Genomic DNA, 17169 nt, shown 5'->3' with positions numbered 1-17169 from the left:
TAAAGGACAATTTTTAGATTTGCAACCCGTATGCTCATACTTCCCCAACACACAGTCCCCATCTGCAGGCATGCATTTGTATTTACTCTCACAGACGGTCAGTCTGTTTTCTGAGAGCCCTCTTTGACTCTGCCCCGTGATCCCTTCACAGCGTGCCTCTCTCACACTACATCTTTTATATATTTTATACCTACAAGCAAAGAGCAAAGGAAAATGGGATATAAGCAATTTTGAAAGAATGCAGAGGACAAAAACTGGAGACAATGGGTTGGTGAGTGGTTGGAAGCCTGAAATGACTAGAAACGTGTGAGTGACAACATGGTAGGTGATCTTCCAAGATGAAACAGCTGTTGGCACTGATATGAAATGCTTCTTCTTCATCACACCAGTTGCCTTCCCCACACAGAGCCACAAGGACAGAGTGGTCAGCTAGGCAGAGCGCCAACTCACAGCCGTATTTTAGACTACCCACTTTCCTTAGCCCCAGGCAACTGCAGGTGCTGGAAAAGTGGCCCGATGTGGAAAGGCGGTCAACGCTAGCAGCAAGGAACACGGGGTTCCAGTCCTGACTCTGATACAGACAAACTGTGATGCTGTCTGTTCCTAAGTCTTGCGTAAAACAGAAAAGCAGAGCAAGATGAACTCCCAGGTTACTTTCAGCTTTCTAAGTGTCTGGGCTGAATTTGGGAAACAATGGGAACAAAGGGCAAGGAACAGGTCTCCAAAAGCTATCAACCATAACCATGGACAATCTTTGCACAGTAGCTTGCTCCAACCATTGCAAATCAGCTTGCTCTAAGCATTCGTTAGCTTTACTGAGTGGGTGCAGCCATTGGAAGGTCCACAGGGAGCCCCTTGGCACCTCGAAGTCTTGCCAGGCCTAAGTACAGCAGGGGTGGCTGGGTTTCAGCTTGCTGACCACAGCTCTGTCCCTTGTGGAGGTGACTCACTTTCTCTCAGTTCGCCAACCCCCTTTGTCCCCTCTGGGCCTTGAGCAAGAAGCCCCATCCCCCCATCCTGTCCTTAGTGTGCAGAGAAGGAAGATTCTGGACTTGATTACATCCGGCACTGCAGAGAGTGCGGCGTGCTTAATGAGGCATGTAAACGCCTGGATGACTGGAACTGGCAGGGGAAGAAGGGGAGAGAGAACGCAAACAAAGCCAAGACGGAGGGGGGAGACTGCAGAGAGAAAAACAAATTTCTCACATTTTATCTGTGAAATTGCAGCGACACAAATCAGTTACATTAAGAGTTAAGTGTAGGGCGCAGGGACAACTCATAGGAATCCTGTCATCGCAAGCGAAAAAGGAAAACGCTCCAGTTAAGGCAACATCTGTGCGCAGAGTTTCTTCCTCAGGCCAAGCCTGAGCCCTCTTGGAGCAGCTGTGACTCCAGCCTGCCTCGCGGTTCCTGGGAGCCATGAGGGCGTAATCTCTATTTCCTTTTGCTAATGGCCATTCTTCTAGAATAAATATACATATCAGACTGGCTCTCTGAGCCGGACTTCCTTCTGCCAGAGCCTGCACCAGGCAGCGGCTCTCACCCTCTGCCCTTTGCTGACCTCCTTCTCATGGGAAACCATCCCACCAATGGGCAGAGCCCTCAGCGCCGGTGCCTTATCCCCTACCTCCCTCCTCTTCCCCCTCCATCTTCTCGTTCCATGTCTGTATTAGGGCATCTTCACAATTACACCTATCCCCAGGTGGCTCTAGCTGGGACATGGAGAGGGGGCACAAAGACTGAGATTCTCTTCAGTGCGACCTCCATGCCTCACCCGTGCCTTTTCTTCCCTCCAGCCACAGGCCTCTGGGAGGGAGAATTCGCATTGTATCTGCCTTTCTCAAACCTACTTATGCCTCAGCTACCACGATCTGTCTCCAACACCCGACGTCGTCTCAGTGCCAGAGCCCCTCTTACCCCACAATGCCCCACTTCTGGCTTCTGTGATATAACCGGGTGGTGACTGTCTCCTTACCTTCCTCAGTCTGCTTCTAGCTCCTCCGGCACCTGCCCTATCAGTCTTCCCGGGGGTCAGCCTATGGTGAGAGGGGAAGGGCTCTTCTGTACCTTCAGGCACCCAGTGGTGAGGTATTTGTTGGCCTGCATTAGCCTTATTCCGGATGCTTTAAAAATGCCGATATGTGAGCCTTGCCCCAGAATCATTTAATCAAAATCTCTAGGGAAGGTCCTGAGAATGAACTTTTTAAGAAGCTCTCCGAGGGAATCCTATGCACACTGAAGATTGATGGCCTCTGAACAACAGCCTGATAATTCCTGAATTTGTATCTTTAGTTCTCTCCTGAATTCTGAGCTACAAGCCATTCTCTCTCCCTGAATATTCCGCAGGGGTCTCAAAGGCAGCCCTTCTCCGCTGGGAACGCTCGGGGCATGCCTCGCTCTTCCCCTGCACACTCTCTAGAATCTCTGGTCGTTTTTGACTTCCTCCTCTCCCTCACTCCTCACATCTGTTAGCCAACAAGTCCCACCAAATGGCCTTTCCTCTGACTTCTCCATCTCCATTATCACTCACATTGTGGCAGGCGTCGCACATGGACAATTGTGATATCCTCTCACTGGTTCTCTCATCTTTCTTCGGCAATCCAACTCCTGTCGGTTTGCCACAGCAGGGCCAAGTGACATTTCCAAAACTCAGAATGAACCTTGTCATTTCGATTGCTGAAAACTTCTGCCTCCCAGAACAGCTTGGCATTAAGGCTGTTCTCGCTGTGAGATCAGCGTAGCCTTATAGCTTCAAGTGTCCCCAGCACTCCACCTGCAACCTTCCCTGCATCCACCAGGCTGAGCCCCCTGTGTCCCAGATCCCGTTACACATCATGCTGTTGCCACTCTCCATCCATCCATCCATCCATCCATCCATCCATCCATCCATTCATCTAGTCAACAAATATTTGTTTAGTGCCTACTGTATGCCAGGAATTATACTAAGGACTAAAGTACCAGGAGAAACAGAATTTCTGATCTTGCACAAACAAGTAAATAGACAGTTACAGTAAAATATAGGAAGTGCCATGCTTGAGGAATGAAGAAGCTGCCAGCTATCGAGTGTCAGCCACACATGGCTTTAGACACCTAAGAACACTTTGAGATAGATATTGTTATCATTTTTCATTGGACAGAAGAAGAGCCTAGAGCTCAAAGAACAAATTATGTTACTGAATTCCCCCAGGTAGGAGGGATTCCACCATGGACGGAAGGGGCAAGGGACAGCAGCAGGTTTTGTACCTAGGTCTGTCTGATCTTAATCCCCTGTTTCTTTCAAACCCATATACTGTGTCTCCCGGTGTGCTGGAGGGTCACAGAGGCAGGCTTGTACTCTCTTCTCTGCCTGATGAGTGCATACTTTCTGGACTCTGCTCAATGATGCCCCATATGTAAAGCATTTGTGAGCTCCACTGAAGAATCAATCCCTCATCTTTTGGGCTCTCATGGTAGATTACCCCTATGCTTATATTTTGTTTGTGTCTTTTTCTGCACTTAGAGGATGTAACACTATATCTTCCAGTGAGCGTTGCCCAGTAACTGTTTGTTGAATTAATAAATGTATCTTCCAGCCAATGAGGACATCAGTTATAGCCTCTATACAGTTTCATACCTTTCACTAACCAAAGAAAAGCCAAATACCCAAGAGGACTTGTAGTCCCTTCCCCTCAGGGAAGCCAAATGACTATTTTTCTGACTTTCCCTTGCGTTCTGGCCTCCTGTATGTTCCAAATCTAATTTAAAATTTAGGGACCCCCATCCCAGATCTCCCTTTTGAAGGAGGCTATACCACATATTCCAATTCTCTGTTTAGGAAGACGTTCATCACATGATATCTTCTTGCAGAGACATCAAAAGCTGCACATATTTGTCCATTTCCTGCTGATAACGTGTATGATTTTTATTTTTCAACTCCACAATTTAAATCCAGGTGGGAAGGGAATGAGTCAGAGAGAAACACCATTGCTTTTGGCTGATGACAGCAGCGTAATCATTTGTATTTTCCCCCAACCTGCAAAATGTCAACATATTAGAAAAAAACTGCAGACATTTCCCATTTCATTCTTGATGAGGTTCCTTGTCGTTTGCTCGTACCCCGCCCTCCTCACTCTGAATCATTGACATCTGGCTATTAGCCTAAGCATTTAGAATTTAACATTGAGCGTTCAGGGTGTGCTGATGTCAGCACAGACACAGAGCTTATGGTTCAACATAGACTCAAGTCTTGTCTCTTCCAGGTTTGTGATGAGCTGACAGATTTGAATTAACTTCTGATATTAACTTCTTAAGCTTTTGTTTTTGTAGTAAGCACAAAACAGGGTGTGTTAAGGAGAACAGAAGAAAGATGGTTGCCTCTTTATAGACTGGTCTTAGTTGTGCTGCAGAGCCTCGTTGGTTGATCTTACTTGTGAAGCAACACAGTGCCACGTTTGCCGCTGTAATTAAACTCAATGGAGGAAAAGTTCCCTTTGAAGGGAAGTGATGTGCCTTCATCAGCCAGCACCTCTAAAAATAGCTTTATGTTTCACCAACAAGTGTAACACATACATCATCTAATTAGATTTCTTTGCTCCTCTTTTAATCACCAAGAACATCATTATCCTTTTGGTTCCTCATTAGGAAGGTCACACAGTTCATAATCATACTTACAAAACCTATCCAAATTTCAGAACAAAACCGTATCTTCTTAGACTTCAGATATTTCATTAATCTCACTGTGCTATCAACAAGCTCAACTTGCCTAGGGGCTTTTTTTTTCTTTTCTTTTTTAGTGTGGTCACCCTACCATTTGCCATTTTAGTAGAATTTCAGCTATATAGTTTATGGTTGCTGGAGATCGATGTCATATTTTCATTGTAATCATGGAAAGGAAAACCAGTGACACATTCCAATATCTTCATGGCTTGTTATATACACTACATTCTTAAGCTTCAAAATCTCTCATGAGGCAGGATCTCAGCAGGAAGCTTCTATATTTTTTTCTGAGAGCTCTGTGCTGAGTTTGGGTACTGTGATTGTCAACACCTGCCACTCAAGAGGGTGGTGAGCCACCCCTGAATGCAGCAGCAAAAGCTTAGTGCCAGGATGGCCAGGCTTGAAGTTCCCCGTTCTTATGTGGTAGGTGTGGCTTTATTCTGTCTTAAGCCTTCAACCAAATTTTCTTCTAAAAAATCTAATGTTTAGGCCAGGCGTGGTGGCTCACGCCTGTAACTCCAGCATTTTGGGAGGCCGAGGCGAGTGGGTCACTTGAGGCTAGCAGTTCAAGACCAGCCTTGGCAACATGGTGAAACCCCGTCTCTACAAAAATACAAAAATTAGCCAGACATGGTGGTGCATGCCCATAATCCCTGCTACTTGGGAGGCTGAGGCAGGAGAATCACTTGAACCTGAAAGGCAGATTCAGCCGAGATCGTGCCACTGCGCTCCAGCCTGGGTGACAGAGTGAGACTCGGTCTCTAAAAAAAAGTAATGGCAAAAACCATGATGACTTTTGCACAAACCTAGCAATTTACCAAGATACGTAGCCTCTCAAAAGTAGAATTTTTATTTGTTCATTTTTGTTGTTGTTGTTGTTGCTATGTGTCTTACCCTTGCTGAGCTTCCCTTGTAGCTGCATGGACCTGCTCTGGCCATAATGTCCACACAAATGGATCCCTTTGTCATTTCTGAAACTTGTCTCTTAACCATATCTGGTCTCTAATTATTCTTTCTATATTCTAAAGGAAATCTTATTTGTCTGTATACCTGTCCCCAAAGTATTTTGTTGTTGTCACTGTGTTGTCACTCAGTTTATTTTGTGGCTTTGCATCTTCATTTCAGCTTATATTTTTAAAGATGCTTAACTTCAGGCATGAAGAAGCCATTAATTTTTAACATTAAAAAGGGTGAAGGAGGAGGTGCTGGAATAATGGTAAAGGGCATAATTACATGTTCTCACTTTCCATTTATCCCTGAAAATATTTAATTAAGCCTGATATTTGTAGCAGCCATTCTAGTTCAATTGAATTATTGTTAACCATAAATAGAGAAAGAGTCCTTAAATGTGGCATTTGCCCACAGAAAGTACTGGGCTACTGAATACGCTTCCTCAGAATAGCTGGCATTCGTTAGGAAGATTTTTACCTGTGGTTAGCAGCCACTTCAGGCCTTTCCAGAAGGGACAAGGTCACCCAATTACCAGCCAGAGCCAAGCTTGCTTTCAGCTGGTGTTGGAGAGTAACCTTTGAGAACCTAGTATTCTGGAACACCTCTTTCTTTAAAGGCAGAACCCCCACACAAGATGCTGTTTTATGGATTAGCAATTCTTGCCTTAGTTCCAACTCACCTAATATTTCATCATCCTTTACTCTGTACTTGATGATTGCACACACCATCTTAACTCATTCTCAGAGCAACCCTGCAAGGGTAGATAGAACTACTCCTTCCACATTTTATACATAAAAGAAACCGTTTCGGAGTAGTCGGTGGTCTTGTCCAAAGTCTTCCTGCTATTGGGTAGCAGAGCCAGAATTCAAATTCAGTTCTGACTCTTAAAATCAAGCCTCTTAAGACTATCCAACAGGCAGGATGTTCCTGAGATGAAAGGGATTTAGGGTTATTTGTTCCAAATGGCTTTCTTCCCAGAATCTGTGATGGTTTAAAAAAATGTTTGTCTGTTTATTTGTTTATTTATTTAGTCAAGGACAGAGGATAAGCTAGCTCCTCCTGAAGTTTGTGCTTTTTGAAGGTATGGACTGTTTCTGTCTTTCTTTGTGAAAGCAGAGCCTAGTGCATGGCAGGGATCAATTCACATATGTTGAATGAAAGACTTCAACATTTCCCAAGGCTGGCTTGGGGCCCGTCTCCATTGCGGGATGGACACATTACCCTTTGACCTAGCCAGGAAGCTTGCCTATGGCTGGCTCCCAGTGCCCTGCTCAATGCCCCACATCCTCCAGAGCCCTCACAGCCAGTGGTCTCTCTCAGCTGCAATCTTAAGCTATCTCACCTCTTTACTCACTCCCCTACCAATACCTCACCCCAGGTTCAACATATTTTGGAACTATCTAAACAAGCTAGTACTAGTCTCCACTAAGAAAGGGACAGGGAGGTGTGCAGGTCCTGTTCCAACAGCAGTTGCCATGATCACATGACTACGTTGTACCAGGCACTCTACCGATTACGTTCATCCTTCAACCAGTCCTGCAAACTCAGCATCATCACGCCTGTTTTCAGTGAGAAAACAGGAAGTATCTTGCCTAAGATCACAGAGCTGGCAACCCACAGGGTCAGAATTTAAATCCAAATTGGTCCAACTCCAACGTTGCCAGATTGCAGTCAGTGACCTTACCCCGGGGGAGTGTAGAAAGCATTTCCTGAGGTCCCTAGGGATGTTTTCTCAGTTATGCTTCCAGGAAGTCTGCTCCTTCGCCTTTCTTCCAAACCTGTGGGCTTTTATCCGGGTGCATTTTAGCATCAGTTTTCTGGAATAGAATATGTCATTAAAAATCTGCCTCTCAGCCGGGCATGGTGGCTTACACCTGTAATCCCCACACTTTGGGAGGCTGAGGTGGGCAGATCACGAGGTCAGGAGTTCGAGAACATCCTGGCTAACGTGGTGAAACCCCGTCTCTACTAAAAATACAAAAAATTAGCCGGGCATGTTGGCAGGCGCCTGTAGTCCCAGCTACTTGGGAGGATGAGGCAGGAGAACGGCATGAACCCAGGAGGTGGAGCTTGCAGTGAGCCGAGATCACGCCACTGCACTCCAGCCTGGGCGACAGAGCGAGACTCCATCTAAAAAAAAAAAAAAAAAAACCTGCCTCTAGTATTCTAGGTTTTAGAGAAGAATCACCTTTCTTCCAATTTTTACCAATAAATGAATAAATACAAACATCTGGGTTTCTGACCCTATATATTGAAATTCAAAATTGTATCGTCTTGGGTACCAAGTACCTGGAGAAGTCCATGCAGCTGTTACCAGCCGAGGCCGTGCTCTAAGAAAACTGTACTCAACCTGACTCTGAAGCCATGTATGCAAGCTTCAGTGCTACCACTGCTGAGCTCAGCCTGAAGAGTTCCTTCAAAACCGTGTCCTCCCCTGTCACACAGGTGGCTCTGTAGCTTTGTTGAGCTAACATTTACAAAAGCCTCATGGTAACCCGTGGGACCAAACGTGAGCCCCGAGGCCATGGGACCACACCAAATTACTTAAATTGCAGCAACCCATCACTTTTATATTAAAGCAGAAAAGCATTTGGCCAAGTTAGGTGAGCAACTGTAGCATACAGCAGCCTAGTGGGAGAGAACTAACCCAGAAACTTTCTTTTCCTCATTTCCAGTTACACAGGGCTACTGCAAAGATGCAATTAAAGAATGAGTTCATTGCCCATGGCTTTTGTCTCACACTCTTCAAGTCTAGAGAGTGTACATAGATGTACCCGCTCCAAACACAGCTGGAGAGCCCTCCGGCAGAGCCCTCACCGCATTGGCATTTGGCCCAGCTGACAAGTCTCAAATGTGCCCAGGATCTGTATGAGGAAAGTGATGCTAGCTTCACTGTGTATTTTAGTGGATTAAATTCATTCTCTGTCCACAATAGCCCGGCCATTTCTCATACACCAATTGACCAAAGGCACTTTGGCAGTAAATTGCTACGGCATTTGATACGACAAAGCAGGTGCTCATCATAGCTGCTGAAGAATAACACTCCCTGAAGCCACATAGAAAATGGGGCTGCAAAAGGGAAACTTTAGGGTCTAGAGTGTTCGGTGCCCTCTTGCTGTCTCAGGGGAGATGGAATTCTGAAGTGCAAAAGGCACGTGTTGACGGTTTTCTTTCAACTGAAGAAGGCTGTCTGGCTACTCACCAACTATCTCTCCTAACACCTGGATGCAGAATTTCCATTCGTGTAATAACTCAGAGAGCTAATAGAAGAAGGACCTCACAGGTCATCAAACCCCATCTCTTCTCAATTTGCAATGCGAGAAGCAAAGCCTGGAGCGGGACCGTCACTCAGCTAGGGTGCAGCACATTCATACAGAGACACTGCATTCCCAGTCCATTGTTTCTCTCACACCATGATACTGTGGTCCCTGGAAAACCTGCACAAATGGTCATTTTCTACAGAGAGGAAGTAGACTTGTAACAATTAAGGGCATAGATTCTGAGGACAGTGACTTGGTTCTAATCCAGCTCAAGGTGCGTAAGTTGCGTGGCCATAGCTAAGATGTCTAACTGCTCTGTTCCCAGTTTTCCTATTTACAAAGTGGGAATGACAGTAGCACATAGCTCACAGGGTTGATGGGATGATTAAATGACTGATTATATGTTTAGCATTTAGAATCGTGCTTGCCACGTGGAGAGCACAGTGTGAATGTATGTTGTCATCATTGCCCTAAGCAGGCTGAGCAGCCTACATACCTGCTAAGTCTCCCTTGCATTTCCACTCTTGGGAATGCTCAACAGAAGCTGAATATGACTGTAAACCTCCACCCAGTAAGCACCAAGCATCCGATGGCAACTGCTGCTCACCACCAGAAACACTCACTTCCCTTTACTATTCTGCCTCCTTCTCTCTCTGAGCCCCACTCTTCCATGGTCTGTTTTCTGTGTATATTGCCCCACTCCTCTTTGCTTTAGCTATATTCAACCTTGTGCTGATGGCATGGTATCCACAGGAATGTTTCAGTTCACTGGTAGAACTTGGGATAGAATGACTCCTACACTCAAGAGTTTTGTCTAGAGTGGAGCATATCAGGGCTTCAATTGTTTCTTAAGTTCAAAATAATAATTAGACAAAGACATATATATGTGTACATACATATACACATACAAAACTAGTCTAGTATATATGCCATATATGTCATGAAAATACTTTTTAAGAAAAATATATACAAAAAGATAATTTTAAAGAAACATATGGGCCTTATGAATCTGCCCATATGTTTCTTTAAAAGTAGCTTTATGTACATATTTTTATTTAAAAATGTAAATAAACTTATTTAAAAATCTAAATCACTCATCTTTCAAAGACAATATGTAGAGAATTACCTTGAGCTTCAACCTGAGCATTTCTAGCTCAGTGCATTCTGCAGGCCAGTATGATTTCTCAGGTTGTGTGCCAGGACTGCTGGAGGCCCCACAGTCAGGCTACTTTTCATCAGTATCTATGGAGCCTCCTCTGGGACATTAACATGTCGCTAGAACCTGGATTCCGCCCTTTTTTGTGAATATTCTCTGACAAAAATGCAGGCTAATATGAGTCAGACTTCAAGCTATCAAGTAAATATGACTTTTAGTCCATAAAAGCATATATATTTTAAGTAGAAAGAAAAGGTATTCATGTTAAGATTAGTGGAGAGGAACAGTTGTATACTCATTGCTGAAGTGAGAGACGTGAATTTCCCAAAGTAAAATGTTCCCATCAGTCCCTCCTGGGCAAGGCATGGATCCTCACCATAAGGTTGACAGGCAAGCCAAATGAACTGGTCCTGTCTAAAGAGGTTCTGCTGCACCTCAGCTTATTTCCAGTAGGCCAATTTGCTTCTTAAAGAAGCTGTGAAGTCCTGGCTTGAGATGGTAGAAGAGGTGTACTGTCTCCTTTGAATCTCCTTTGCTTCTTCACTAGTTTTATAGAAATGCCTCGTAATGGCTTTTAATCCCTTGGTAATAATAGATTTTGCTTTTTCTGGGATACACTTGCTGCTGGCTCCTAGTCTTGCATACCACCCTATGTGCTTGCTGATAAAGGTGATGGAGGAACACCTGGTCCAAGTTAGATACACCTGCCCTTGCAGTAGGCTAGGATAATACCAATTCATGTGATTTGTCTTCTTGAGCCATGGAAGGTGAGAGCAAAAGAACAGCACTCATGATACTGTGGACTTATTTCCTGGTGGACCTTGAATGATTTATTGGGGATACGGGAATGGGCCAGAGAGAGAGAGAGAGAGAGAGAGAGAAGGTAGAAAAAAATCAAGGGAGAGCCCCTTGGGTGGAATCTTCAGGGGTAGTCTGTTTTGGGCATGTTGATCTGCTTCAAGGCCTTTAGGGAGGCAGCACTGACTGCTGGGACAAGCCTAATTCCAGCCTTTAAAACCCATGGGGATGATTGTTCCTCCTTCCTTAGCTGCTGCAGGAGGAGCCTCCACAACACCTAGGTTGCATGCATTGAGGTTGACAAGTCTGCTACATCAACACTTGGACTTATGTCTCCATCCGTCTCCCCTTCCTACCCCACCACCTGCTCCTTGCCTCTCTGGCCCTGTGCCCCCCGACTCATCATTGTCTGTACTGGACACTCTCCAAGTATAGCACACAGTTAGAGGCACTGCTTAGAAAACAGCCCGCAGGTCTACCTTTCCATGTGTTGCCTTAACCTTTGGGCCCACGGGCCTCAATGACTAGTCTGAGCTTCACCTATTTACTTTTTAAGCATAGTCTTTCAGAGTAGGCTGCATTGGTCAAGGCATCCCAACAGCTTGCCCCTTTGAGTTCCTAAATAGTCCCAATGGGCTTTTTCCTTTGTCTAGACTCGGAATGGTCAGCGGAAGGGTGGAAGTTGGGAAGCATGTATGTGTATTTGCTTGTCAGGGAAGAACTATGCTGTACTTGGGTGTATGCTAATGGGTCTGTCTCTCTCTCCCCTACACAGGGCCTGGAGCAGTCATTGATGGTGTAAACTCGGCCTCCAGAGCACTGGCTTGTCTCTGGCTATCAGGGACCCTCTTAGCCCACTTCTTCATCAAGTTTTGATAAGAAATCCTAGGTCCTCTGAGCAACGCCTGCTTCTCCATATCACAGACTTTAATCTACACTGCGGAGAGCAAACCAGCTTGGGCTTCTTTTTGTTTGTTTTTTTCTGTTCTTCTAGATTTGTTTTCTTTTTGTTTTTGTTTGTTTGTTTGTTTGCTTTTATTTCCAGCTTGAATGAGTGGGGTTGGGGGCGGGGTGGGCAGGGTTCTACCACGTGTAGGATAATCATTCATTGGTGTGTCCAAAAATGGGGTCTGCTCCTGCTACCTTGACCCTTCCCTTTCCTCTGCTTCTCTCCTCATCATCATTCCCACCAACATCCTCTGCCGCACACAACAAAACGTAAGTTTCATTTGGGCAAAAATTAAGCCTCACAATAAACACCCTGAAGACACAACTTGACTTATAACATAGTGCACAGCAAGAGCTACATCCAAGTGTCCTATTATCTGTGATTATTTTCTTAATGACAATGTACATATGCCCCCATCCATGTTAATTATTATCTAATTCCATTAGGGTTCACGTCTTTTCTTTCTGGGACACTATCCTACTATATCCATATCTATAGATTTCAATATAGATGATTGTGCCATCTTCTGTAGCCCCTCCACCCTACTCATTCCTTCCACCATCTGCAGAGATTTGAAGTTTGGGGCTATGCATGAAACCCAACACTAAATTTTGCAAGTCAAGTGACCAAAAAAGGGGGAGGCATTTTGAAGATAGAACCTCTGTTTTAAAAAGAGAAGTTCAACTCATAAACGTGATTGATAGGTGGCTGATTTATTTAGGTTTTGTCAAGCTATCTATCAAAGTAATGATACAGTTACCCATCTACTCAAATATCTGATTTATCTCACCATCCAATTATCTACCCACCTGTCTTCCTCTCTAGCAGTCTATTTACTGTTTATCAATCTATCAATGTAATTGTCTAACACTCCTTTCTATTCTCTCCCTACTACTCACTATCAATTCATCCCCATATGAATCTCTAACCATATTGTATCTCTCCCACTGTATTCATTTATACACCATCAGCAGACATTGGCATCTTCAAAATTATCTTTCAACTTCTGTGAAAGCCAACGATCTCACAGGCTAACAAAATACGAAAGCAATACCCTGTGTTGTGGACTCTTTAAAATCTGGTATCCTATCCACCTAAGGGAGACACTAACAGATAGGCCAAAGTAGCAAGCTAATGATCAGTCACTCACTATTCCCAAAAGAGCCTGTGTTTTCTAAAACATTTTCTTGGGAAGCAGATCAGCCTAGAAAAGTTTTGATTAGCACTGTGGTTTTCCTTTTGCACTTGAAGGACAAAGGTGCCAGCCTTTATGCTTCTCTCAACCCTTCAAGAAAGTACATGTCAGGAACCTATGGCTGGCTTTCCTTAGCAGCAAGAACATGAGAGAAAAACACATCTGTCTCTGCAATGCAAAGTGAAGAGTCCACCCGCCTGAGTGGGATGACTTCAGCTAGAGTCTCCTTTCTGCTCCAGTTCTGGTTTAATCTGTTTGAAAACTATCCAGTAAAAAGCTGATGGAGGCCAATTACATGGCGGGTGTATTGACAACTCTGGTATTTGTTTCAGGAAGCTCTTCTAAGCTGAGGGCACTTGAGCAACTGACTTAATTTTCAAGCACTTGATTAACACAACACTGCAAACAGAAGGGAGAAAGTGTCAGTGACACAGTTTCCTCTGATGCAGCTGCTTCTCCAATGGCTTTGGGGAGGAACTTCACCAGCTCTTCAGGTTCAAAGCAGACCCAGCATACAAACAAGAGCTGACCCACCTTTGCTGTCTTGTCTCCTGGGACGAGAAGGCCTCATCCAGCAAAGTTGCCTGGGATTCAAAATAAAGGCATTGCAGACCGCACAGGTGTGCTGCAGGGACTGATCCACAGAGAGGATGAGAATGCAGCATCAATCGCAGACCTGCCCTGCCTCAGTTGGAAAACCTTTTCAGGCCCTCAGTCTAAAAAATAAAAAATATGAGCACCATTGAATTCTGTGCCCTTAATGCTTAACTGGTCTTCTTCCTCTAGTATCAGTGTCCTCTTTGTTTTTGTCCATCAAGGCACATGAGTGTGACCTCTGCCATGGGGAAACACACACAGAGATATCTATACATATATACATACATACAAACATAGGCTATCTTGGCACACTAAATGCTAAGCACTGTCTTAAGAGGTAGAGCTGGTGTGAGTGAAATTAATGTTACATTTTCCAGTTGTAGACAGACATCTGCATTTCCTAGTGAGCTGCCAGGAGCCAGATTCGGGAACCGTAAATGATGTGCCAGGAATGGCGCATTGATTCCCAGTTCCAGGGATGATCATGAGCAGGCACAAAATCAGAATTAAAGGTCGCACATAGATGTTTCAGATCTGTCACCACCTACAGCATCTGGAGTTGAGTTGGTGTCAGATAGTGTATGAGAATTAAATGTGTCATCTGAGCATGCTACTGATGATAAATTTGTTACTTTGGAGTGGAATAAATGTGAAGGCTGTGAAGAGTGGACAGTCTTGGAGAACACAGTGCTTGAAATGGACAAGCTGGACCTATTCCTCACTCCAAGACTTGTTCTACAGGAAAGGGTCCATGCTCCTTTGGCCAAGATCATCAGAACCTCTCAACCCAACAAGGCTGGCTTCAGGGCCACTATGGAACCCTGCTGTTCCCCCTTCCAAAGGATACTAAGATGCCCCTCTGGTGGGTACCTATCCCAGCCACGTTTCAGAGGGAGAAAAATGCTACAGTTGATCCTCATCTGTCTGGGGTAAAGACAACAAAGTAAATACAACCCAAGGCAACTGGGGTACTCACTGGGAGTGAAAATGACTTCTTCACTACAGACATATTTCTGCTTCTGTGTTTTTGTGTTTCTTTGGTGGGGATGGCTTCATGGGAGAGTGGCTGTCACCCATCATTTTGAAGCATATAGAACAACAAATGCTTACACAAGACAATATCCACACTTTTCCAACTTCACACACGGAGAGTACATGAAGGCCTACAGGCTAGATTTGTTCAGGGTGCCAGTAGTGGGCATGGGGTGGGGGCAAGGCAGGACAAAACATACAAGTCTGAGCAAGTACATTTCTTGCAGGTTTTCCACATGAAAAGGAAGCCAAATAAGGCCTGTTAGGAGATCAGGTGAGAGGAATTAGCAATGTAGGGACTCTGAAACCCTTCCCCTTCCCAAAACAGAGTTCATATGCACTTCCACCAAAGTAATGCCAATGAAAGTGCTCGTGTTAAGGCTGCAGCCAAGCTTGTTTTTCAGTAGTTTAATATCAAGTGCCTGATACAGTCAACTGCAAGTCTAAACAAGCATGTTTAGTTTTTCTCATTCTTGCTTTAATTCGGGGAGGGGGGAGATGTAGAGAAGTGGTTGTGAAAACATGCACAGGTTTTATGCAGAGTACTGTGCATGGCTGTTCTGCTGCAACTGTGCTCCACGAAACAGAAGAAAAGGTAAGGTTTTGTGTCGCAAAGAGGCCCCAGCCTCTTTCCTCTTACATCCATGCCTCTTACTAGATGATACATTTACAGATTGGCCAGTTTGTTCTCAAAACCTGGGTGAGAAGACTATTCCTGCACTCTAGCAACTTCAAAACTGAGGCTGGGTTTCAGGATCTTTTTCTGCATCAATTCAGTCAATTTGCCTTCAACAAAGAGGAGTCAGCAAGTTCTATTTATGCTGAAAGAACTATTCCATGAGAAAAGCAGAGAACCCCAAAGTGGGCAGGCAACCCCGACGAGAGCTTATCCCTGTGGCGGCATCAGGAGTGGCTGTACATTGAATTTTCAAGTGCTGGTTGGCTGTCGCCAGCCCATGGTAGGAGGGGAGGAATGGCTTAAGATGAGGTAAGATCTGGTGGTGGGGCATCTTTCCTCAATTCTATACTGACTTTGATCTTGAGAAAGAAAAACTGGCTATGCATTACCTAAAACCAGCCCAAAATGAAACAGACCAACACACACACAAAAGCAAATTGTCAATCCCTTTGGGATTAAGGGAAGCAGCATAAGGTTTTTCTTTTTGGAAAAAATGCATTTATTTTCTTTTTCTCCAACAGCAAGAATCTTTTGTTTTCATTTTGCACGTGACCTTATCTTGGAAACTCTCATACCCAATTGCCTCCCCTCCTATTATTCAGAGCTTCCCTGTCTTTTTACTTGAAGACAAATAAGTTTGAGCACTTGAGTAAAACTTCACAGGTGTGTAAGTAGGAAGGCAACATTTTCAAAAAGAGACCATATGATGAGAACGCCTAATGATCACCACATGCAAACAAACAAAACTGCCAGTCTCATTTCCCACATTTCTTACTTAAGAGAAGAGAAGTAAATGAAAGGAAGAAGAAACAGATTTGTAATTAAAGATGTGGCAAAAAAGATAGGGCTGAGCCAGTTCAATTTAGCCTTCAGGTGCAGAATACTTAGAGTCCAAAGAAATGTGGAGTGGACTTAATTAGATGCAGTTGTCTTTATCCTGACAGTAGTCAGCTAAGCCTAATTTCCAGCATTTTTAAACAGATTCCTTTTTGTTTCTTTCCATGGTGCCCTTTTTAAGGCACAGAGTTGCTCCACACCACTGGGTGGAGAGAGAAATATTGCGAACCCTCGACCATCCTTTTGAGGCTACATTCTATGTTATTTGGCAGATTTATAATGCTATCAATAATAACAATGCTATGTACTACAAGCTGCCCTTGTGTTAGTTAAAGGGAGCGTTTTTAATCATTCGGAAATTTTCGTGACATGTCAAGTGCAGTTGTGAGGACTGTGTGGGTGTACGAAAATGTATCTGTCAAGTTCAGAGTCCTTTAGATTTAAAAAGAAATTATGACTTATCAATGGTGCCGTTATAGCTGTGTCAGACAATGGGTGTGCCCATTCTCACAATTATCCTTCAAAAAAAATCTATGTTCAAATGCTTTAAAAATTTATCACATGATACAAGAGTATGACTTTGTCAGCCTTCTAGAGTTCTTTTTTCTTTTATTTTCTTCCGTATTTTTTCCTTCAAAAACTCAATGAAGACTTGATTTCTGTCAATAATTGTATTAAGGGTGAATATACTACCTGAATTTTGTGCATGTTACATTGTAGTTGTAACCTTTTCTAATTCAGGATGAATACGAGATGGTTGTGATTGTGCAGTGTATCAATAAAGTTCGAGAAATTTGTAACTTTTGGGGGGCTGTTTATTAGGACATCTCATTGATATCCAGGATGGGAAAAATATGAAGCGAGCTCTGCTTCTCCCATATGTGCGTTTGTGGCCTGGGAGAGTAGATGCACTCAGAAATCCTGGAGCTGCACCCCCCACCTCTCTCTCTCCCTCCTTCTCTCTCTCGCACACACTGTAGAAAGCAGCCTTAGCACTGTCCGTATGACATTTGTATATCA

The 17169-nt window shown here is 44.1% G+C and overlaps 1 protein-coding gene across 6 annotated transcripts in view; it reads left to right on the top strand.

Annotated features, from left to right (window-relative positions):
- The window catches only part of OPCML (opioid binding protein/cell adhesion molecule like), a 1134040-nt gene extending 1117091 nt beyond the window's left edge, over positions 1–16949 (top strand). For 4 of the 6 annotated variants that reach the window (XM_019037341.3, XM_019037340.3, XM_004052457.4 and 1 more), the window contains one exon: positions 11636–16949. In XM_019037341.3, coding sequence (XP_018892886.2) covers positions 11636–11736 — 101 coding nt within the window. In that variant the 3' untranslated portion in view covers positions 11737–16949. The remainder of the gene's footprint in view (positions 1–11635) is intronic. The other 2 variants (XM_019037338.4, XM_019037337.3) reach the window with 1 other exon arrangement.
- The last annotated feature ends 220 nt before the right edge of the window (positions 16950–17169 follow it).

Source organism: Gorilla gorilla, chromosome 9 (genome assembly GCF_029281585.2).
Source record: "Gorilla gorilla gorilla isolate KB3781 chromosome 9, NHGRI_mGorGor1-v2.1_pri, whole genome shotgun sequence".
Lineage (NCBI taxonomy): Eukaryota > Metazoa > Chordata > Mammalia > Primates > Hominidae > Gorilla > Gorilla gorilla.
The sequence above is the reverse complement of the archived record's forward strand: the minus strand, read 5'-3'. Positions and strand labels throughout refer to the sequence as shown.